This window comes from Mytilus californianus, unplaced genomic scaffold, assembly GCF_021869535.1.
Source record: "Mytilus californianus isolate M0D057914Y unplaced genomic scaffold, xbMytCali1.0.p SCAF_10, whole genome shotgun sequence".
Classification (NCBI taxonomy): domain Eukaryota; kingdom Metazoa; phylum Mollusca; class Bivalvia; order Mytilida; family Mytilidae; genus Mytilus; species Mytilus californianus.
In genome coordinates this window covers 54,195,433-54,221,932 of record NW_026262582.1, presented here as the reverse complement: position 1 = coordinate 54,221,932, position 26,500 = coordinate 54,195,433, and the positions used below count along the sequence as shown (strand labels likewise).

The window sequence follows — 26,500 nt, the reverse complement described above, 5'->3', positions numbered from 1 at the left end:
AATTATTATAATATTCAAGATAATAACCAATAAATTGCTTCGCCGAGCGCAGCTGGATACGACCGCAGAGGTCCAACCCTGAACAGTTGGGGCAAAAAAGGACACAATATTCGCGCTTGATACAGGTCTGAATTTGGATTGTAATTCAACATTTGACACATAATAGGTTTCTGACACAGAATAACTGTAGTCAAAGAACTTAGAATTGGTTATATGATTTGAATTTATATTCAATTTTTTGCTTTTGTGCAATACACTGTCCCTTTGTGAATTGACCCCCCCCCCCCCCCCCCCCAAAAAAAAAAAATAAATAAAAAGTAACCCATTATTTTTTTGCTTTTGTGCAATACACTATGCTGTTGCATATTGACCCCCCCCCCCCTACCTTTTTTTGTAAAAAAAAAATTTGTGAAGAAATTTTGTTTAATTTCTGAAATCTGAAATGAGAAAAAAATTGCCCCCCCCCCTTTTAAAAAAAAAAAAAATTCTTTCCCTCAAGATATGGTCATAATCTCAATTCAAATTACCAATGGAGTTTTCAACCATATTTACCCATTTAAATACATCATAAAAGTCTTAAATAGATAATTTAAAAGCAGTGTAAGGGACCTGATGAACATCTTTACCCATGTCAGATTTGCTCTAAATGCTTTAGTTTCAGAGATATAAGCCAAACTGCATTTTACCCCCTAAGTTCTATTTTTAGCCATGGCAGCCATCTTGGTTGATGGGCGGGGTCATCAGATACATTTTTAAAACTAAATACCCTAAGGATGATTTAGGCCAAGTTTGGTTTAATTTGGCCCAGTAGTTTCAGAGGAGAATTTTTTTGTCGATTACAAAAATTTACGAAAAATTGTGAAAAATTGACTTTAAAGGGCAATAACTCCTTATGGGGTCAATTGACAATTTTGGTCATGTTGACTTATTTGTAGATCTTACTTTGCTGAAATATTTTGCTGTTTACATTTTATCTCTATTTATTATAATATTCAAGATAATGACCAAAAACTGCAAAATTTCTCTAAAATTCCCAATTCAGGGGCAGCAACCCAACAATGGGTTGTCTGATGTGTCTGAAAATTTCAGGGCAGATAGATCTTGACCTCATGAACATTTTTACCACCTGTCAGATTTGCTGTAAATGCTTTAGTTTTAGAGATATAAGCCAAAAACTGCATTTTACCCCCATGTTCTATTTTTTGCCATGGCGGCCATCTTGGTTGATGGGCGCGGTCATTGGATACCTTTTTTAAACTAAATACTGTTAGGATGATTTAGGCCAAGTTTGGTTTTATTTGGCCTAGTAGTTTCAGAGGAGAAGATTTTTAAAAAAAGTTAACGGACAAAGAGGACGACAGACGCCAAGTGATGAGAAAAGCTCACTTGGCCCTTTTGGTCCAGGTGAGCTAAAAAGTTAATTCCACTATTTTCATATGTCTCATTACAAAAGATTAAGATAAGTTCTTTGATAGAAGTTAAGGAACTAGTTAAAAGCACTGAAATATTAGTTGTAGAACACATACTAGAGGCCAAGATGAATTGATTTTTTACAGGTTTTTCGTGTAGTATAGGTAACCAATACATAAGTTGATTTTAGAAATTAATAATCACGTTTTATTAGTGCCTTGCAATAACCAAAGACAAACCAACCAATGGTATCATTATGTCGCCTTTTTGAAGAAAAAGCATAAACAGGAAAGAAAAAATACTCAAGGAAAAAACAATCTGTATAAGTATCATTGAATAGATATAAGAGTGCCAATGAGACAACTCTCCATCCAAGTCACAAATTGTAAAAGTAAACCATTATAAGCACATTTACTTCTTTTAGCAAGCACTACTTCTCATTAGATATGCATACTGCATTCAGACATTTGTGCATTGTTTTTATTGCCAAAAATGAAACCCAAAGTTAAAATCTGATACCACTATTTGTATCCTGTAATCATCATAATTTATCTCACATTTTTGTCTATTGATCAACCATCTCAATAATAAATGCACCAAAAATTCTGAATTAACAGTTGATAAACATCTCAGGTTCCTTTCAATAAAATCAAAACAAAACATTTTTGTTATCCATCTTTATCACAAACAAAATATTTGTCCATTTGTATTATCACAATTACAATGTTTAACATTGAATTTCTACATACATATATAGAGAGTTTATAACTCATTATAGGAATTTAACAACAACTAAATAAATACTCTATTTATGTATATATTATTTTTTCTTCTTTAAACAATAAAATAATTTAGCATCAAAGAGGTAAGACCAATTCTCCCTGTATTCATTTCTTCAGCAAGGTCATTATCAAAAAGTCCTTGAATTTCTACTAAAATTCACTTGATATTTGTACTTTGATTGCGATTTCAGGAAAATCTGCATACTGATGTATGTATAAGATATTAGAATGCGAGTTCTAAATATTGCGATACTCACCTTATCGCATTATTTGCAATAATAATAAACTGTTATCACAGAGATATGTCTCGCCTTTTTGTAATTTTGATAGTGCAAATGTTGAAATTAAAATAGTAATACTTTAACATGTAAGTTATGCAAATATTCAGTCGATGAACCATGACTGAAGGTACTTGGCTAAACAATCTCCATGGAATGAGATGTACCAATGCTAATACAACTGCATACCAAATACCATTGACTTATCATAAGTCGTTCCCTTTAAACAAACCTAAACACAAACATTAACTTGTAAACTATGTAAAAGTTTCAAAGTCAATGAACCATGATCAGGGGTGGGGCTATATAATCTCCATGGAATCGATACTTGCAAATGCCAATAAATTTGCATACCAAATATCAGACTTAACATTAGCAGTTCATCTTAAACTGATCTAATCACAAACTAATACATGTAAACTAAGCAAAAGTTTCAAATAAATAGACCATGACTGAGGGGGCGGGGCCAAATATTCTCCATGGAAATGAGATGTGCTAATGCCACTGAACACCAATTAACATCTGCCTACCACTAATGGTTCCCCTTGAACTGACCTAATCACAAACTAATACATGTTAACTTAGCAAAATTTTCAAAGTCTATAGACCATGACTAAGGGGGCGGAGCCAAATAATCTCCATGGAAATGAGATATGCCAATGCTTATACAACTGCATACCAAATATCATTAACCTTACCAATAGTGGTTCCCCATAAATTGACCTAATCACAAACTAATACATGTAAACTATGAAAAGTTTCAAAGTCAATAGACCTTGACTGAGGGGGCGGGGCCAAATAATCTCCATGGTAATGAGATGTGCCAATATAAATACAACTGCATACCAAATATCATTGACCTACCACTAGTGGTTCACCATGAACTAGACCTAATCACAAACTAATACATTGTCGACGCCGCCGCCGGAAACAGCATACCTATGTCTCGCTTTTTGTTTCCGTCAAGGCGAGACAAAAACCTGGCAATAATTTCCGAATTTACAGTATGTAAAAATTTCCAAGTCAATGAACCATAATGAGGGGGTGGGACCATATAACCTTCATGGAAATGAGACTTGCAAATGCCAATTCAACTGCATACCAAATATCATTGACTTAATATTAGTCGTTCATCTTAAACTGATCTAATCACAAACATTAACATGTATATTCCCCATTTCCATTCTCAATTTTACATAATGCAAAACATTCTAAGTCAATGAACCATGACTGTAGGGGGGAGCCAAACAAGCTCCATGGAAATGAGATGTGCCAATGCTTATATACCTGCATACCAAATATCATTGATCTACCCCTAACAGTTCCCCTTAAACTGACCTAATCACAAACTAATACATGTAAACTAAGCAAGAGTTTCAAAGTAAATAGACCATGACTGAGGGGGCGGGCCAAATATTCTCCATGGAAATGAGATGTGCTAATGCTTATAAAACTGAACACCAATTAACATCTGCCTACCACTAATGGTTCCCCTTGAACTGACCTAATCACAAACTAATACATGTTAACTTAGCAAAATTTTCAAAGTCTATAGACCATGACTAAGGGGGGCGGAGCCAAATAATCTCCATGGAAATGAGATATGCCAATGCTTATACAACTGCATACCAAATATCATTAACCTACAACTAGTGGTTCCCCATAAATTGACCTCATCACAAACTAATACATGTAAACTATGAAAAGTTTCAAAGTCAATAGACCTTGACTGAGGGGGTGGGGCCAAATAATCTTCATGGTAATGAGATGTGCCAATGTTAATACAACTGCATACCAAATATCATTGACCTACCACTAGTGGTTCACCATGAACTAGACCAAATCACAAACTAATACATTGTTGACGCCGCCGCCCTGCCGCCGCCGGAAACAGCATACCTATGTCTCGCTTTTTGACTCCGTCAAGGCGAGACAAAAACCTGACAATAATTTCCGAATTTACAGTATGTAAAAATTTCCAAGTCAATGAACCATAATGAGGGGGTGGGACCATATAACCTTCATGGAAATGAGACTTGCAAATGCCAATTCAACTGCATACCAAATATCATTGACTTAATATTAGTCGTTCATCTTAAACTGATCTAATCACAAACATTAACATGTATATTCCCCATTTCCATTCTCAATTTTACATAATACAAAACATTCAAAGTCAATGAACCATGACTGTAGGGGGGAGCCAAACAAGCTCCATGGAAATGAGATGTGCCAATGCTTATATACCTGCATACCAAATATCATTGATCTACCCCTAACAGTTCCCCTTAAACTGACCTAATCACAAACTAATACATGTAAACTAAGCAAGAGTTTCAAAGTAAATAGACCATGACTGAGGGGGCGGGCCAAATATTCTCCATGGAAATGAGATGTGCTAATGCTTATAAAACTGAACACCAATTAACATCTGCCTACCACTAATGGTTCCCCTTGAACTGACCTAATCACAAACTAATACATGTTAACTTAGCAAAATTTTCAAAGTCTATAGACCATGACTAAGGGGGGCGGAGCCAAATAATCTCCATGGAAATGAGATATGCCAATGCTTATACAACTGCATACCAAATATCATTAACCTACAACTAGTGGTTCCCCATAAATTGACCTCATCACAAACTAATACATGTAAACTATGAAAAGTTTCAAAGTCAATAGACCTTGACTGAGGGGGTGGGGCCAAATAATCTTCATGGTAATGAGATGTGCCAATGTTAATACAACTGCATACCAAATATCATTGACCTACCACTAGTGGTTCACCATGAACTAGACCAAATCACAAACTAATACATTGTTGACGCCGCCGCCCTGCCGCCACCGGAAACAGCATACCTATGTCTCGCTTTTTGACTCCGTCAAGGCGAGACAAAAACCTGACAATAATTTCCGAATTTACAGTATGTAAAAATTTCCAAGTCAATGAACCATAATGAGGGGGTGGGACCATATAACCTTCATGGAAATGAGACTTGCAAATGCCAATTCAACTGCATACCAAATATCATTGACTTAATATTAGTCGTTCATCTTAAACTGATCTAATCACAAACATTAACATGTATATTCCCCATTTCCATTCTCAATTTTACATAATGCAATGAGATGTGCCAATGCTTATTCAACTGCACACTAAAAATCAGTGACCTAACACTAACAGTTCTCCTTAAACTTACATAATCACAAACTAATACATGTAAACTAAGCAAAAGTTTCTAAGTCAATAGACCATGACTAGGGGGAGGGGCAACATAATTCGCCATGGAAATGAGATGTGCCAATGCTAATACAACTGCATACCAAATATGACTGACCTACCACTAGTGGTTCACCATAAACTTGACCTAATTAAGAACTAATACATTATTGACTCACCACTGACGCCAAAACACTGCCAAAGTCTCACTTTTTTACGTGAGACAAAAAATCATAAAATTTACAATCAATATCATCTTCAACAACAATGTCAAGTAATAAATGACATTTTCATTTCATTGATATTTGTACATGGGTTGAAAAATCCTAAAATATGTCATTCACACCATCTAATTTTTGAATTTCACTTGAGTTCATCAACTTTCCAAAACTGACTCAGTGACTTAAACAAATACAGGGGAAAGCAGCCCTACCCTTTTAACCTTTATCAATATATTATTATTTCTATTTTTAAACAATTAAATTATTTTCAAAATACACACCTCTAAGATAAATTAACCCTCAAGAATAACCATTCTTAAACATACTTGAGAATATTCTACAACATTCAAGGAGATATCTGTGTTGGACTCTTAATGTCATAAAGGAGAAGGTATGACAAGGCCACCTTTTTTTTACCCTTGAAATTGAAAATCAAAAACTATTATTATCTACGAAATAACATGCTTCAGATGTTCATAAAACATTAGGCTGTCTGACATTTGTATTAATATTTTTCAAATTTGTTTTGCGTATTGGAATAAGGGCATTCAAACTTCTTACATTTAGTGCAAAACAACAATACCTGACAAAAAAGCCTTATCTGGAGATCCTTTCATTGATAATAAGATAGAACCCAAAAGATATTTTGCTCCAAAACGTATTTCATGATTTTAATGTGTGAAAAATACCTTTTTGGGTAAAGATCTTGCTTATATATATTTCTACCAAAAACTATGCCTGAAATGGTCATTTTAGGTAAATTTGTTAAAAACATAATGATAACATAAAAAATTACCATTCTGCATTAAAGTTTTCTGTTTAAAGCAACAGTTTCTTTTATCAATAAAATTAAAACAACTTTGAAAGACTTGAATAAGTTTACTTTTTTTTCAGGGGCCAAATAATTGCTCTTATCATTCCTCCTCCTTTATTTTATGACAAGCATTCACAAACCAAATTCTATGGTGACCTCTACATGTCTAGTTTTGTCTATTTGTGTTGTTGAGATGCTGCCTCATTTAAATTTACAGAATTCTCTTTTCAAACATCATTAAACATTAACACATGAAAGTTTCTCCATTTCTTATGCAAAAATAAATTTGTACTACTGAATAAAGTTTCACATGAGTACAACAGTCGTCTGCTGCTATTCATGGTATCAAAGAATTTTAACTACCTTTAACTTTATATGTTTTTGAATCAAAATTGATAGTTCAAAATGAATTGCTTGGTGATGAAACCTTTTTAACTTTTAAGCATCATTTTTGTTTAGTTTTTACAAAACAAATGGCAATTTTTCTTCTTTTTCACAAGTTAACCTGAAGTTAACCTGAAGTTAACCTAAGACAAAGGATACAGATTCAGTTCCTAATTCTCAACATTATGTAAACTAAATGTCAGTTAAAAGTCCATTTCAAGATTATTAAAATTGCAGTTCAATCACATTTGAATTCACTCATGATAAAGGTTTATTTTAACAGTTGAATACAACTTGTAAGATCAAGGAACTCAAGTAGACATAACATTGACTTATGGCAACTCTATCAATATTGCCTCTGATGTTAAACTTAACATAATGTCATTATAGTACATCAATGCCATAAATTTAAATTTTGTAATACAATGCGTATTACCAAAAAACAATTTAGTAACTTATTTCAGTGTTATATAATTATATATTGTATAAACTTTTTAACAAATATAATAACAAAAACTAACATGTATAATAAAATTAACAGCTTCTAAAACAGAAACATTATTTTAAATCAAACAACTTGTGACCATTTAATCAGACAATTAGCAATAATACAGATACTGTATCTACTTATATTGATAAACAGTTTATTTGTTAGATTATAATGTTGATCGACTGTGTGGATGGGTGGATTACATTGTTCAGCAAAGGACAAATTTCCTTTAGGTTTGTATGCAGAATTTGTCAAACCATAAAACCAAGTGTCCAGAAGATATAATTTTTCCTCAATCCACAAAAAATTGGAATCCCCTGATAATGAATCCACAGTAAAATAAAACAGTGCACAACTGCAATCAAATTGTATTAATGGAAGGAACATCTGTGATACACAGTAAACGATTGGATAAAGCTCTGTTTCAGAGTTTAACCATATATTTTTGTAATTTAACTTTTTATGTGAAATATAAAGAAATAATGCAAAACTTCACAAATATAGTTTATATTCAAAAGGTGCCATTTCAATTAAAATATAACCAAAACTGAACACAGCTTTACAAAGCACACAAAACATTCAGAGGCATGAGGGCTATTCCATCAAAATGGGTATAGGACTTTAATATTCTCCCACAATCTATATGCTTCCTATAAGTAACTTTGCATACATCTAACAGACTTACAATCACAAATGTCTCACAAAAAATGTCTCACAACAAATGTCCCAAAATAAAACCGTACTTCCTACCCTCCCACATCCATTTTAGTGGAATAACCATAAACTGAAACGTTTTCCATTACCATCATAGCCCCAAATAATTTTTAATGTTCACATTTGTTTTCGTCTTTTATTTTCATTCATCAGACATTCACAAATAAATAACTACAGGATTTGCACAATCATATCACAAAATAACAACATAAAACAAATAAAATGCTCCGCTGGGGCGCAGCTTGATACGACCGCAGAGGTCGAACCCTGAACAGTTGGGGCAAGTATGGACACAACATTCAAGCTTGATACAGCACTGAATTTGGATTGTAATTAAATATTTGACACAGCATAGGTTTCTGACACAGAATGAAAGTGGTCTAAGAACTTAAAAATTTTCAATTTACCTATTCATACATGTGATGGACTATGAAACTCAGATCAGGAGATTGGGAAATTTTGGTCAGGAGATTAGGACTCAGATCAGGAGGTTTTTAATCGACATTAATTTTGTTGTAAATGTAACCGTGTGCTGTAAAAATGGTCTTTTAAAGTGTGTTTTCTTCAACTTTCCATCCAATTTATTATGTTTATAGTACCCTTGTACTTATAAAGTTTCTCCATCTTTATATTCTACATGTTCAATCTAACATTGTTTTTTTCCAGTATGTTCTTTAAATTTTTTACTTCATATTCTATTAAACAATCATTGCAACCAGAACATTTGTTTAGCTATCTGCAAAAAGTTTTTATTTATTTTTTTTTCTCTTGCAAATAGTTTTTATTTGCAAACTCAGAAAATCATTCTATCTGTAAAATTAGGGTCATAGTTATTATATAAATTTCAATTTAAGCCTTGAAAGGAAGTATAGAATCCTCAAATAATTTTCAAATTATTATTTTTTTATTTGTCCTAAGACATTTAAAATCATTTAATAACCATCCTTTTATGATTATTTGTTCAATTTATATTTTATTTATATTCTTTTATAAATTTTCATTATTAAAAGGAAAGTAACTTAAAACAGGATAAATCAAGGGAAGTAACCCAATAAATACACAGTTTTTGTTACACAACGGCAGTTAGCCTGAGGTAAAAATCGTTGATTACCAGTATGTTTGACACCCAAGCTGACAAGTGAAGCCATATAATTATGCATGTTAATTGATTCACAGGTAAAATATAACTTCAGGTAATGTCAGTTACACCAGATGCCTGAGATGATATGTTGGGCAGAAATTTTTCATTCATGAAAAATTTCATACACGGGATTTTTTCCTCTTCAACGGGAGGTCGGGAGGAGACCCCTGAAAACGGGATTATTGTACTCCCGTCGGGAGGTTCACATGTATGCCTATTCAAACCATATCATTATTATTTGCTTTTATATATAAATCAGAAATAACCAATTTAAAATGGAAAATGTTAAAGAAAAAAAAGGAAAAAAAAAATCCCCCCCCAATTTTTTGAACCCCCTTATGATTCATCACCCCCAAACTCAATCCCAGCTTTCCCTTTGTGGTATGGTACCTTGCAGTACAATTTCAGAGAGATTCATACACTTGAACACAAGTTATTGTCTGGAAACTAGAAAAATGCTTGTTTTTTGGCCCCAAATTCCTAAACGTTTAGGGCAATTACCCCCAAACTCAATTCCAGCTTTCCCTTTGTGATATGGAACCTTGCAGTACAATTTCATAAAGATCCATACACTTACACACAAGTTATTGTCCTGAAACCAGAAAAATGCATGTTTTTTTTGCCCTTTTATGGCCCCTAATTACTAAATTTTGAGGGAAAACCCCCAAAATCAATCCCAGCCTTCCCTTTGTGATATGGAACCTTGTAGTACAATTTCATAAAGATCCATACACTTACAAACAAGTTATTGTCATGAAACTAGAAAAATGCTTGTTTTTTGCCCTTTTTGGCCCCTAATTCCTAAAATTTGGAGGAAATTACCCCAAAAATCAATCCCAGTATTCTCTTTGTGATATGGAACCTTGTAGTACAATTTCATAAAGATCCATACACTTACAAACAAGTTATTGTCATGAAACTAGAAAAATGCTTGTTTTTTGCCCCTTTTTGGCCCCTAATTCCTAAAATTTGGAGGCAATTACCCCCAAAATCAATCCCAGCATTCCCTTTGTGATATGGAACCTTGTGGTACAATGTCAGAGAGATCCATACACTTACACACAAGTTATGTCTGGAAGTTACAAAAATGCTTATTTTTGGCCCCTTTTGGCCCCTAATTCCTTAACTGTTAGTACCATAACCCCCAAAATCAATCCCCACCTTCCTTTTGTGGTATTGAACCTTATGGTAAAATTTCATTGAGATCCATTCACTTAAACTAAAGTTAGAGTGCGAAAACTAATGTGTATTCGGACGACGACGCCGGACGACGACGACGACGACGACGACGACGACGACGCCAACGTCATACCAATATACGACCACAAAAATTTTTTTGCGGTCGTATAAAAATTAAAAAAAAACATAATGAAAAACCAAATGCGCAAGTCAGCTGATCCCATGGAAAACAGTTGCCAAATTAATAAAATTTATTTTATCATTGGACAAAGACTTAAAAATGATTAGTGTTGAAGATGGTTTCAATTCCTCTTCTTCAAGAGAAAACTATCTAAAATTTCATCTGAAGAATTTTATAATTCTTGCAATATTTGCATAAACCATGCTTACTAAGCACTACAACACTTTTTTTTAACAATTATGACAAGACAACCTTAATTTCCTGCTTTTCCTTAAGCTAATTTTTAACCAGCCTCTTTTTTTTGCCGTTGTACCTTACATTGATTGCCTAGACAGTATTTCCAATCCATGATGTATATTGTAAAATGATTCAAAACCTTTATTTGGTCCCTTTATATATGATACATGTTAAAATATGTTCTCCTCTACTTCTAAGAGTTCAAAAAAGGGAGAGCAATACAAAATATTTTCTTACTTATCTACCTTTTTTTAAATATAGAAAACTTAACCACATACTATTTGTTGGTCTACATAAATCACAATAAAACCTGACAAACACACCACATCTGGCACATTTATGGTTTAGAAACTGAAGCTTGAACATTCACTATATCTAAAACCAGAAATTCTAGAAACTTGGGAAATATCTGAAAATTTGTAATTAGTTAAGAAGTTTAGAACATATTGATTTACAATTCAAAATTGCCAAATAACTTTCAGCACTTATCTAGGGACAAACACAAACTTGTAAATGATGATTTAATAATTCTAGCAATTAGACAAAATTTTTTCATTCAGATTACAGAATTTCATGAGTAAATCAAGAGAATTGTATTATAAAAGTATGTAGAACAAAATTCTGGCGATTATAAAGCTAAGGAAATTATTGAACCAATGCATGAACCAATGCATGCATATACACATAGCTAAGTCCTATGTTCATGGTTTTTACATTATTCTGAATCCATAAGGTATAATCGACAAAAAAAATTCATTCCTAAAGTTACAAACAAAAAGCTAAATTCAAGGTTTCAGATACTCAAAGATGTAAACAGTTTCTATTCTTTTAATGTAATATTGATCGATAAGATTTCAAATGAAGAGCTTATCTTTTTCAGAAACATCTTCATTTTTAATTTTTTGCATTTTCTGCACTAGAAACAAAATATCATTGATTACTGGATGGAAATTTTGTGTTCCAATATAAACATTCATTGATATGGATATGCACCTTGTATTTCAAATGAACAGGGAACTCTCAAAACTTTGATACCAATTACATCAACACATTTCATAATTTTGTGTAAATACAAATGATTATGCAGAAATAAAGTCAAATTGCACATTAAGTAGCATCATAATGACATGATAAGGCATTATAAGATGATTTTTTTATGCAAATTCTATCTCCAAAAGTAAACTGTAAATTCATTATATTATAAATAATTGCACAATTTTCATCAACAGTTAGGACAATAATTTTCACAAATTTTGTTGATCCCATACATGAATTTTCATAGTTTTGAAGATCTGTTGGACAAATTTTAAATTATTGTCTTAAATGATGAAATGATAAACAGACAATAAGGCTATTCTAAAGAACTATAGTTTGGTATCTTTCTAACAAAGGAGGTTACTTATTCTAACTAGTCATGAAATCCTGAAGCATGTTTATACTTTTTAAAAAATTTCTAAACCTTTATAAATTATTGCTATTTCAAAGAATTGAAAACAATTTGTAAGTTTTACATCTTGAGTTACTTCCCTTGTTTAAAAAGTATTACTACAGAATCAGCTTTAAAAAATGTCTGATTTGTAGTTTTAACCATCAAAGGAACTTGTTTTAACCTTTAGTTGTTGACAAGAGATGGAATATAATTATTCATTTTTCACAAATTCATCTCTAATTATGCACTTACATTATGTAACTTTAAGGATACAAAATAGGATGGCTATATGGTAAACAATATTCCTGCCATTTAGTTTTGATTGTTTTATTTGAATTGAATGTCTAGATTCAAGAAGATATATCTAATACATAACTGATGTCTTCAGCTTTTAATTTAAAAACTATGTTAATGATTATGAGATGGTATTTTAGTACTTTATCGGCACTGTAATACTCAGTCTTCATTGATTCTATGTAAAATGGTGTTTTAAATTCAGAATGCTTTAAAATCCTTATCAAATGACATTTTAGAGTTATCCCCCTTGACTGTTTCCTAGAATTATAATCATGTAACTTATCTCCCTTTAGAGTTATCCCCATTAACTGTTTCCTAGCATTATAATGATGTAACTTATCTCTCTTTAGAGCTATTCCCCTTAACTGTTTCCTAGAATTATAATCATGTAACGTATCTCCCTTTAGAGCTATCTCCCTTAACTATTTCTTAGAATTATAATCATGTAACTTATCTCCCTTTAGAGTTATCCCCATTAACTGTTTCCTAGAATTACAATCATGTAACTTATCTCCCTTTAGTGCTATCCCGATTAACTGTTCCTAGAATTATAATCATGTAACTTATCTCCCTTTAGAGTTATCCCCATTAACTGTTTCCTATAATTATAATCATGTAATTTATCTCCCTTTACAGTTATCCCCATTAACTGTTTCCTAGAATTATAATCATGTAACTTATCTCCCTTTAGAGTTATCCCCATTAACTGTTTCCTAGCATTATAATCATGTAACTTATCTCCCTTTAGAGCTATCCCCATTAACTGTTCCTAGAATTATAATCATGTAACTTATCTCCCTTTAGAGTTTTCCCTATTAATTGTTTCCTAGAATTATAATCATGTAACTTATCTCTCTTGAGAGCTTTCCCTATTAATTGTTTCCTAGAATTATAATCATGTAAATTATCTCCCTTTAGAGCTTTCCCTATTTATTGTTTCTTAGAATTATAATCATGTAACTTATCTCCCTTTAGAGTTATACCCCTTAATTGTTTTCTAGAATTATAATCATGTAACTTATCTCTCTTGAGAGCTATCCCAATTAACTGTTTCCTAGAATTATAATCATGTAACTTATCTCCCTTTAGAGTTATACCCCTTAATTGTTTTGCATGACATAGAATCATTGGAATTTAAATCATGTAATTTATCTCCTTTTAGAGTTATTCTTCCTTATTTGTATTGCACTGCACAGTATCATTGGGAATTTAACTCATGGAACTTATATCCCTTTCAAGTTATTGCCCCTTAATTGTTTTTCATTACACAGTATCATCGGAATTTAAATCATGCAATTTATAAAAATCATTGAGAATTTTGATGACAACATCCATAGCTGTAATATACTGTTCTATATCAGACATCAATGACTGTTGATACAATGTTCCAGTATCTTCCTCTCCTGGTACAGACAAATTGGATATGAACACATCTCTGTAAGGCAAAGCCTTGGCAGCAACCTATAAGTAAAACAGATAAATATATTGCTACATCACTACTGAAAGTGCTGTATAACAAATATAATTCAAGCTACTTTTTTGTCGACATATGCACTGTATGGTCCAAAAACCATTGGAAATTGGTCTGTTTTCATTGAGTTTAGAGGAAAATCAAAACGAGTAGGGGCAATAAGGTCCTTATTTGGCCAAAATATTAGTGCAAATTGAAAAGTTACCATACATATTCTTAAATTTGTAACTACACTTACGCACAAGGTGTTCAGAAATTAAAAACAAATTTCAAATTTGACAACTAACCATGGCAACAAATCACAACAAAACTTGCATATTTCTTGATTTTCCTTGTTTAACTTTTAAGCATATATTAGTTTGGAAAAGTATGTGCAAAGCCAAGAAACAACTTTATATTTGATGAGATTATGTCAATAGTTATAATAAAGCTTCTCTTAAATTATTTTGTTGTTTCTTGGCTGCACATGATGTTTCCACATTGGAAATAACAATGGAAAACTGCATAAATTCTGCAGTTTTATTCGTTTTCATGAAAAAAGTCCATATTATGACATAACTGAGAATTCATAGCATCAAAAATCTTAAATAATTCATTTATATTTCTTGATTTTATGCGTTTCCAAACATTTTGTGCAATGTGAAATAGTTCTAAAAAACTTTATTTTCTTGGGCCAAAACCAGGCTTTGGTGATGCTGATGCTAAAATTTTCAACAAAGAGACACATTTCCTATCTAGTCATTTGTTTTAGCTAAGATCCATTACTGTGGATTCATTTTTATTTGTGGTATACCAATTTTCGTAGGTTTCGTGGGTCACAGCGAACTACGAATTTAAGAATTCAACGAAATAATCCAGAGAAATGAGTATGGAGTCGGATGTTTATTTCCGGTTATGTTATGCAGTTCTAGTAGAGTGTTGACTAACGATAAGCATTGTGACATAACACGTGTTTTTATTGAAAGATGATACAAGTATTTTGATTAAATCAATAATAAACATATCGAATATCAGTGATAATTTACTTTTTTAAAATTGATTAAAACTCTTCATGGAAAATAACATTTTGATTAAATCAATAATAAACATATCGAATATCAGTGATAATTTACTTTTTTATATTGATTAAAACTCTTCATGGAAAATAACTGCAAGTTGTTAATTACCGTGTCATAGTTTGGTTTACTGGTGATTAAAAATCAATAGGATTAAGTACGGGATATGGATATTGCCCGTAGGTAATATTGTTTATAACAGGAACATTTATTTTCACACCTTTTACTTATATGACTGTTTATTATATAGTGATTAGGGAAATGAGCTTTAAATCATAGAGTTTTGAATGCCTTATAAAATTCCGACAAGAATTTATAAATTGTAAAAAAAACAAATAATTAGTTGTCTCTGTCCATTATTGTAATAGAAGTTTTCAATGAACACTTTAACCTAGAATGACCAAGCGAGGATTTTGACAATTCAAAACTTTTTCAATGCATTCCTTATTTTTTGTTTGTTTTATTATTGATCACACCTAAGAGGTTATATGATCTCCTAAATAAATCAAAAAGAAATCCACGAATTACGTATCTTAATTTTTAAAATTTTTTTTTGTAATCAGCGATCCACGAATTTACGTATACCATGAAACGTCTTTTTTTCTCTATCCTCGAAAATTGATACCCACGAAAATAAATGAATCCGCAGTATAATAATGGTCAATAAATCCTTATTTGAAATTTCAGCTGAAATATTGAAACCTACTTCTGTGATGTAGTTGGGATTTATCTTTGTGGTTTCCAGTTTTGAGAAATAAATGTTCTGAAAAGGTTATTTTTCCTTAGATAATACATTTCTTAGATAATATCTTAAAATCAAAGGCAAGATCAAACCCCAAAAAAATTTCTTTATCAGCATTCAAATACTTTAGAGCACTTGAATAAATAAAAAATTTCATAAATCAAATGGTCAGTCTGCGTATGCTTAATTCTACTCCTGGGGATATATATACATACAGCAAAGACTCCACGTACAACCCAACCATGAAAATTCCTTAATGTTTTACTGTAGGCACTGGTCACAGCTTGTGATAAGTCAGGCTCTCCTCGTATAATCTCATACAGGAACTCTCGGATAAACTCCAAACCTCTGAAAGTTAAGTATTCTTGTTTAGAATATAAAATAGTTAAAGCAACATTGAGCATGCAACATCTAAAGCTTAGAAAAATAATATTGTAAAACAATGCATAAAAATAAAAGGAGATGTGGGGCATAAGTCAATGAGACAGCAACCCAATGACAAAAATAAAAAAATATTCACAGTTCCCAACAGCAGACAGGTGTCCACACAATGTGTCAAGCACAAAACAAACCTGAGGCAAAAAAGTGTATAGCAAGCATTCTGAGAGTATTGCATGGCAATTCATAGTCCACTACAGGTTAAAATATACAACCGCAAAATTTTTGGGGTCGTATAAAAATCATTGTACTGAAACAAAATGACAAAAAAAGTGCAGAAAACTGATTACTTGCATGTATTTCTAAGTCCAAGGACTATAAATCTGCAAAAAAATCATCTGAACAGAACAAAATTTTAAACTGATCTATAACTGGTCATGGTTAAAAAACTATAACAAATATCAAATTAATATCTTTGAAGCATAACCAAAAATAAGTGTTTTAAGTCTGAGGACTATGACTCTGCAAAAAAATCATCTGAACAGAACAAAATTCAAACTTTATCTGTAACTTGTCATGTTAAAACTATACACCAAATATCAAATCAATATCTTCAAGCATGATAAAAAAAAGTGTGGAAAACTGATTATTTGCATGAATTTTCTAAGTCCAATGACCCATAACTCTATACAAAATCATCAGACTGGAACAAAATTCGAACTTGATCTGTACCTGGTCATGATGAAACTATATACCAAATATCAAATCAATATCTTCAAGCACAAAGAAAAAATTGTGGAAAACTGATCTGCTGGACTGACGACAGACGGACAGATGGACAGAGTGCAAACCTAAAGTTCCCTTCGGCTTTGCCAGTAAGAGACTACAAAAATCCACCATCAACACTCAATTTTCCGAAAAACATTTTTTTATTTTATTTGATTTCTTAGTATACCACCAAGCCAACATACAAGGGACCATATATATATATATGTATATTAAATGACTGAAAAATAGCCAACGATAAATCTTACGGGGCGATGGATCATATAAATATGATACAGTACACTACAAAATATAATATATAACCAGTCTAAAAGGGTACAACATCACCAAAAAATGACAATAAACGAACAAATGTAACTATAAATATTTCGGATAACAGATATCCTTCATCAGTATGAGCACGATGTAAAATGAATCAGATCAATCTATTCTGATTATTAAACTATAGCAATCTTGAATTCTATACAATAAAAAAAGTGAAACAGTTTCACGCGAACATCATATGTAGAGACCAAGGGTCCGGAAACGGTCATATTTGCCAGTCATGTCCTAAGATGAAACTATTTGTCCTAAACGAGTAATTGGGATTTAGGACAAATTTTATTTTTTTACAGATGTAATTTCGGTCATTTCTTTGACTCAATGTTTGAAATCGGATTTCTTAATCGCCATTTTGCACTTGTGATCACTTGTTTTTGTTTATAATCCCTTTCCTGTAATAAAACTGCCACTACAGTAGTTTGATAATCCTGTGGGCCCTCCTAATATCTATATCAATGCCTCCGAGAAACATTGGCTAATGATCGGTAATCACTTTTTACCTGTGGTTTTAATTCACACCTGACAGTGATCACAAGCTCAGAATAATACCTTTAAAACATTAAAGTTCCCTGACAAGTGTATTCATTATTTATTTACTTTTCATCAAAGACAGTCATCAATTCTGATTTAAAAATTAAATCTAAATTTACGTAGAAAAAGTATTTTTTCATGAGTAACACATGTGCTTTATTTACTATGTAATACGCATGCGTGAAATTGTCTTCAGCAACTTTAATATTTAATCGTAAAATGCAAATTGATTTCATGCCAAATTAAACGAGTGCAACTATTATCTGTTATATTCAAACACTTTTAAAGGTAATAAAATAAAAAAGCCATAAAAAGCCGATGATTTCCTGTCAATTTGATAAACAAAACAAATCCCGGAAATGAATCCGGAATTATTCGTACTTTAAAATATCGCAAACTTCCGGTTTTAATTTTGTCAAATCGAAAGAAACGTAAGCAATGTCTGAGAAATTAACCATTTTGAGTCATTAAAATCATTTCAATTTTAGACTGTTGCCTTCCCTAAACTGTCCATCATGGTAATGGTAAGACATTTACTTAGTAAATGCGATAATGAAACAGCAATACAAGTTCGTCATGTTCGTTGATGCTATGAATATAGTCAAGTCGATGTTGACAATTTGAAAAGGGGCACCAACTTTTCAAACATCTCAAAATGACCGAAATTGTCTGGAAAAATTTCCGGATCCTTGGTAGAGACCCTAATAAACTTTTAAAATTTCCAAAAAACGACTCAAAAACATGCCTAAAATGAAAATAGTAATTAGAGATATGAACTGGCACAACTCTAAAATTCCAAAATGACGTCAGTTAAGATGTTACAACAACTGCGTGTAAATACATTCCCAAAAAAAAAAAAAAAAAAAAAAAAAACAGCACTGATCGATATAAGCTGGTCAAATATGTCAAACAGAGGCTTTTATCATCCCAAATAAATAGTAGTTTTATAATGAAAAGAAAAAATAATAGTAAATTTGGGATAGGGTTAAAAAAATGGACGTGGATGCGTACTTGTAAATCCCTACTAAATGAAAAGAACCCTGGTATTTAAACTAGTAAAATTCAAAAAATTCCAAAAGAATCCTTAAAACTGTAAGGGTCAAGTAAGGAAGCCGGAGTAACTGGAAACAAATGATGTCAGGAAAATGAGTGATGGTAGGGAAAATGAGTGACTCATTCTATGTTTTTTCATTTATCTGGGGAAACTGTCCTTAGCTTTCTTATCCAAAACCTTTCCCAAGCAAGTCTTTCGGCCCTTGACCAACCCTCGTTGTGGTCTATGATTGTGATTGTAAGGTTTTTGAGATTGGCTTGGGCGTGCACCTGTGATCTCAAATGACGACTTACGGGGAGGTTGGGCTTGCAGGTGTAGTCACTTCGATGACCATTCATGCGTTTGTTGAATGGCTGTTCTGTCTCGCCAATATACTGCATGCCACATCGACACTGAAGAAGGTATACAACATTCTGTGTTTTGCAAGTTTCATTACAAAATATAGTGTACACAGACCCAGTGGAGTGGCAAGTAAATGTTTGAGTATTCAGTATTTATTGGCAAGTCAGACATCGTCTGTTACCACTTGACTTGCACCATCCTGCAGTTGAACAGCTTTTATTAGAAGAGACGTCAGCTTTCACAAATAAGTCTTTCAGACTTGCTGGTCTCAGAAAAGCTAAGACAGGAGTATTGGGAAAGATCTTGGACAAATTTGGGTGCTTGGCAATAGTTTGCCAATTGGCATGGATCAAACGTGAAAGGTTAGTAAAGGCGGGATTGTATGTTAAAACAAACGGAACTATTTTGCTGCGCCTCTTCTGTTTGTACTGCAAAAGGTCATTGCGGCTGTTGTTATTAGCATGCGCAAATCCCTTATCTATGTCCAATTTCTTATAACCTCGTTTGGTCAAAAAACCGTGAAGTTCCTTTAACCGTTTAGTGACAGCCTCCTCAGAGGAGCAAATCCGCTTTACTCTGAGAGCTTGACTGTACGGGATACTTTTTGTACAGTGTTTGGGGTGACAGCTTTGGGGAGAAAGGTATTGATATTTATCTGTAGGTTTACAGTAGAGATCTGTTGATATGACACCGTCCTTAATAGATGTAGTAGTGTCTAAGAAAGATATTTTGGAGTTGGAAATTTCATATGTAAATTTAATTGACTGGTGTGCGTTGTTTGCATGTCTGATAAAATCATCCAATTTTTGTTGGGATTCAATCCATTTCATGTCAACATCATCGATGAAACGGAACCAAGACAGAGGTTTGGATAAAGATGTTGAAATAATTTGTTTCTCTAATTTTCCCATGAAAATATTGGCGTATGACGGTGCCATTTTCGTCCCCATCGCTGTCCCGTTTATCTGAAGGTAATGTTCACCATTAAAGGTGAAATTGTTGCATTTCAGAACCAGAGTGAGCAGCTGGACTAAACATTCGGTAGGTGGTTCTAAGGTGTTGCGAGAGTCCCATATTTCCTTACACGATTGTATTCCGTCATCATGAGGTATGTTGGTATACAATGAGGTGACGTCTAAAGTGACAAGGAGGGTTTCCGAGGAAAAGGGTTCATGGATTCCATTTTACGAAGATAATCTTTTGTGTCTTGAATGTGAGAAGGAAGATTTTCTACATGAGATCTTAAATGAAAGTCTACAAATTCCGAGATTTTCTCAGTCAGGTGGCCGTTTGCGGATACAATGGGTCTACCAGGGTTGTTAACCTTGTGTATTTTGGGAAGAAGATACAATCGACCAGGCTTTGCGTTCTCTGGTTTTAAATATCCGATTGTATCCTCATCTATGTGACCGTCATCGTGCATGGTTTGTAACGCAGTAATAATTTTGGAACTAAACTCAGAAGTAGGGTCATAGTCAAGCTTCTTATTAAATCTCTCATCAGAGAGCTGAAGCTCTGCTTCCGCGATGTAGTTAGCTTTGTCCATTATCACAACGGCACTTCCCTTGTCTGCTGGTTTTATCACAATATCATCTCGGTTTCTCAGCGATTGTATGGCTTTTTTCTCGTCAGAAGAGGTGTTATAAAATGACGAGTACTTGTTGCTAGCTAGATGAACAACAACCGATTTGATTTTGTCGATAACATCTTCCAGTGTAGCAGATTTACTAGGTTTTGGAATCCATGAACTCTTCTTTTTAAAATGCGGAATTCTGATTTCTTCCTCCGAGTCAGACGTGTCTGAGTCTTCCTCATTATCCTTGTTACCAAAATATTCTTTGATTCTGAGGGTTCTGGCAAAGTTATTAAGGTCATCTTCCAGTTTCATATTATCTATGTTACTGGGAGTGGGGCAAAAATACCTTCTTCAGTGTCGATGTGGCATGCAGTATATTGGCAAGACAGAACAGCCATTCAACAAACGCATGAATGGTCATCGAAGTGACTACACCTGCAAGCCCGACCTCCCCGTAAGTCGTCATTTGAGATCACCTGGGCATGCCCAAGCCGATCTCAAAAACCTTACAATCACAATCATAGACCACAACAAGGGTTGGTCAAGGGCCGAAAGACTTGCTTGGGAAAGGTTTTGGATAAGAAAGCTAAGGACAGTTTCCCCAGAGGGCATAAATGAAAAAACATAGAATGAGTCACTCATTTTCCCTACCATCACTCATTTTCCTGACATCATTTTATATATATATAAAACAAACAAACGACAAATGAAAAGCAACAAGAAAGCTGTTAATACAAAAAGGGAAAGAGTCATTCATTCAGTAAAACTAAGTATTGTGCAATACAATCTTCCATCAAATATAAAGTTTACCAGATAATCACAAAGACATGGGAAGCTGAAAAAAGAGACATCACTGAAATGTAATGCTCTGGCAATAAACATAATCTTGTATATTTGATTAAAAAGTATTTTGTATTATATAACGTTGCTGCTTAATGATACCAGCCAGCATGTAGAAAATCTAATCGAAAATACTTACAATTTGTATTGAAATTTCTATTTTATCCCTCATGGCTGTTTTAAACCTAAATTCAATTTCTATTTTATCCCTCAAGGCTGTTTAAAACCTAAATTCAATTTCTATTTTATCCCTCATGGCTGTTTTAAACTAAAATTCAATTTCTATTTTATCCCTCATGGCTGTTTTAAACTAAAATTCAATTTCTATTTTATCCCTCATGGCTGTTTTAAACTAAAATTCAATTTCTATTTTATCCCTCATGGCTGTTTTAAACTAAAATTCAATTATTTAAATTACAAAACCTTAACCTAATCAAATATTTTTTTAATCTCTATTATTATCTTACAAAGTGACAGATCCAGTGTTGCCAATTGGATGTATAGAGGTGGCCCCCTGTAAAATTTTGTCTAAAAAAGGAGGAGAGGCCAGAGCAGTCAAAAATAAGAAAATTGACTACAAAACACATCAGGTCTTGATCCAAGCAATCCCCATAGATCTGCCCCAGTATTAAAAACTGACCTTTTCATCCAAAGTAACGCCATTGTGGCTGAATTAGAGAGAAGATGTTGTTTCTTGTTGAGTTCTGATAGCACTATTTTCTGCAGTGTAGTAAATCCTGCTGTATTGGTCGAATATTTCTGATGAATTTTCTAGAGGAGAAAAAAAAAAAAATTTTAATATTTTTTTGATATGAATATTATGACAGACCATTTAGATTATAGAATTAACATGTTTACCTCTGGACTGAAGGTATATAATATAATTAATCTCCAGATTATGAGAAAGTAAAATAAGCAGTTTTTATATGGAATCTTGAAACAAATTTATGTCTTTTTCACATATATTGTAAGAGGATTTACCCTAATGTTGCCTTGGAAATCCATCTTCACTGGAGCAAAGGCTGTAGCATTAAACTTATCTACAAAATACAAATTTAAGTATAAGTGTCATGAAATATAATATATACATTTTCCACTAAAAGGTTAATACATGTTTATACACTTAACAGAGTCATTTACCCATTGCATTTTCATAATGAGGAGTTAAAAGGAGTGTAAATCATGTTATCTAAAAAGGTTGTGCAAACACATTGGAATATCACCATGACTACTAAGGATGTTTGGATTCATACACCTTACAATTCTATCAAAAGTTTGTAATATATCTATAAAAGCAAATGTGATTAATTGTGAGATATGCTAATATTGTTGAATTTTAGTCTCTACACTAAACAAATTTTTTTTGGGTAAAGATTGTATGAAATGCAATCAAAACCCTGTGGTACTGACTTGATATCGATATCTTCCAAGGTTTATCACTACCTTTGATAGTTCAAACAAAATAGTGCAGTGAAGTGATCATTCTTTAGATCATATCCTGTCAATGTTATGCAATTTTTTTAATGACATGTTATACTTAGATTTTCAAGATACAATATGATGTGTATTTGAATTACCATACTTGTCAAGAAAACTTTTTTTTATTAAAATTTACCACTATGTAGCATCACCACCGAATAAAAGTACCCCATAAGTGGTGGAAAAAACAAATGTGAAGTCAGGCAAAGTCAAATTCTTCTTATTTTCATTATATACCATGTTTTGCTGACAAGTAATGTTCTGTGATGCTGATTCATAATAATGTAGCTACTATTTAGGGCTGATAATGATCCTTAATTGGCTTTCTCTCTCTTCAAATCATCAGAATCAGATAAGGGAGGAACCATTTAAAGAAGTATGTGACCAGTTAAAACATGCTTATCTATCATTTGTCTATCAACTATTCACGTACAATGTATTTTGAAATAAACTAGTGTTTTCTAAGAAATTCATGTAAATAAAGATGAAAAAATTGTACAGCGAATAGTTTTTACTGTACAGGGAATAGAATAGATACTTTTTGCTAACATTGTTTCTTTGCTTCAGGGGTACCTATATCAGGTGGTGATGCTACACAGTGATAACATAAGCAATACATGGCATATGAATCTGTTATGAAAACAGGTTCAACTACAAATGTACAATCATGAACAAAGGAAAATAACTCCAACTCAAATTTATAATTCACCTAGCTGGATATAATTCAAAGTTTTATTCTAAAAAAAAAAAATGCTAATTGAAAGCAATCTTTAACCTTCAGTGCTCACAAGCACTTTGATTATCATAATTAAAACTTTATACAGGAGATTGTCTCGACAGAAAGAATTATTGCTTACAAAGATCTGTCAAAACAAACTTAAGGTCAGGTTACAGTAAATGGGCTATGTCACAGATTTTGTTAAACTTTTGCATGCAACTTTTGCGTATTGAACTTTAGTTTAACTGAAAATCGAAAAAATAATCCATTTATCTCTTTATTTTCTAAAATATTACTGATTAAATTCTTTCATAATAGGTTATCATTTGTATAGAAAGCACATAAAATCACAGAAAAATGTTCTTAAATTTGTCTTAATACCATCAAATTTCCAATTTTTAATCATAGATTTTTCTTTAAAAAAAAATATGTTGTTGGCACATAAATTTCTGTTTTAATGATACAAAATGATAATAGGACCACAAACTTCCTTTTAAAAGTATACATCATTCAAAATGGTGTTCTAGGTGAAGGAATACAACAAATAGTCGAAATAATGGTAACGTCTTTGTAGGCCGTAAAAGGTCGATTTTTGATGTTTTTCACTGCCAACCAAGTAACAGATTAGTTGATACACCAAAAAGGAAGTCAGTGACCATTTGATTATTTAATATCATTAAAATATATGGATTTTATTGTCATAAACAATTTATTATATAACAGATAATTTGCTGTTGGAGTTTCCTTAAGCCTGTGCAATGCTTCCATCAGTATCCAAGTGGAGGTCCATGAAACTCATTTCCATTGTTCAAATACCAAAGTTTTTATGAACTACAACAAATTTTCACAGACAGATACAGATGGTGACCAATATCAATATCATCATGGATGGCTGATATAGAACTATTGCCATTGATTGTATTACATATAAAACTTACTTGCATTTACTACTTACATATATAATAATTATAGATTATTACATGGCATTTTCCATATTGGCCCTGGTATCAGCCCTAGACTCCCATATCAAGCCAGAGGGCTTTAGCCCGAGGGCTTGATATGGGTCGTGGGCTGATACCACGGACCATATGGAAAATGACATGTAATAATCTATTTATCACATATTTTCAAGCAAGAGAAAAAAGATAGTATATACCAAATTATGTTTGATATTTTCAACAAAAATTCAAAAAAACATTTAACGAAAAAAATTTTAAAAATGTATCACAGTGAGTTAACAAGGTTCGTATCCCAGTGAGTAAACAAAGTTTTGTGAAAAGTTTAACAAATAATTAACAATAAATATATAAATTCCCAGAATTGAAAATATTAAACGACTTTAAAAAGTGTTACATTTCCAATTAATGCTGACGAAGAATACACCATATTGCTACTATGATTTGGAAATATGTTCCGCTTGAACTTTCGATGTCATACAACAATCGCTTTTTCATTGTGACGTCATATATTTTCTAAATTCTTTATGACGTCCAAATTTTACGGGAACTTTTGTGATTTCCACTGTTGATTTTTTACATTTTTTCTACTACAGCAGATTCGTAAATTTCTAAATTTCTTTTCATTGTGTTCTCATTTTTTATTTCTTGTATTACATAGATCGTCATTTGATCTGTGAGAAACCTCTCCTGATCGTCTAACTGCTTCGGATGACAACTTGTTTACAAATAGTTTTTGATTGACAGGTTACCGGAAGTTAAACTCGGGGGCTCGATATGGATTTCAAGGGCTGATATCGATATTGGCCCCGAGGGCTGATAACCAACCTTGACTTCCGGCTATTATTGGCCATGCAAAAACGTACATATCAGTACAAAATATGTGATAAATAAAGATATCACAGAGTAAATCACCTATAATCACCAGCATCATCTGTCATCACAAAAAGTTATATTACTGAATCACCTAGTTCTGTAGATCCATAACTTAATCTTAGTCTTACCATTGGAGATCTGACATTTGATTCATCAACATATAATACTGTAAATTCCGAATTTGTTTAGTGCACTTATTATTTTGATTGTTGAATAATAAAACAAAAATGTGATTAAAAGTTATACAATTTCAGGAAAGGCTGCATTCTAATAATGCTATCCAAATTTAAAATGCAAACTTTTATTTTTGTGAAACCAATCACAATAATTTCTTAATTTACAGTAATATATCCTTTATTCATTTTAAAGCATTCCTTTTTGTATTATTTAGTTTCAAACTCTCCACACAATATACTAAAAAAACTTACCAAACAAAGGTAAAATAGACTTTGCTGCCAGAAGGAATTCTTCTACTGGAATGCTTCCATCAGTATCCAAGTGGAGGTCCATGAAACTAAAAAAACAGTGGATACAATAGCCAGATAAACATGTACACCTTACAATCATTATATATAGCCAATATAGTTGACCATTTGTT

The 26,500-nt window shown here is 32.5% G+C and overlaps 1 protein-coding gene across 3 annotated transcripts in view; it reads right to left on the bottom strand.

Annotated features, from left to right (window-relative positions):
- Nucleotides 1-3,388: 3,388 nt before the first annotated feature.
- LOC127718893 (pleckstrin homology domain-containing family A member 8-like) overlaps nt 3,389-26,500 on the bottom strand; it is a 39,997-nt gene continuing 16,885 nt past the window's right edge. Inside the window, exons 8-13 of one of the 3 annotated variants that reach the window (XR_007989996.1) lie at nt 26,331-26,416; nt 22,855-22,913; nt 22,514-22,644; nt 16,261-16,393; nt 10,157-14,238; nt 3,389-9,995 (exon numbers count right to left, since the gene is read on the bottom strand). Coding sequence is in view for 1 of the 3 variants with exons in the window: in XM_052224978.1 (XP_052080938.1) it covers nt 14,041-14,238; nt 16,261-16,393; nt 22,514-22,644; nt 22,855-22,913; nt 26,331-26,416 (607 nt within the window). In the remaining 2 variants the exon portion in view is untranslated. Of the gene's footprint in view, nt 14,239-16,260; nt 16,394-22,513; nt 22,645-22,854; nt 22,914-26,330; nt 26,417-26,500 lie in introns of all 3 variants that reach the window. The other 2 variants (XR_007989997.1, XM_052224978.1) reach the window with 2 other exon arrangements.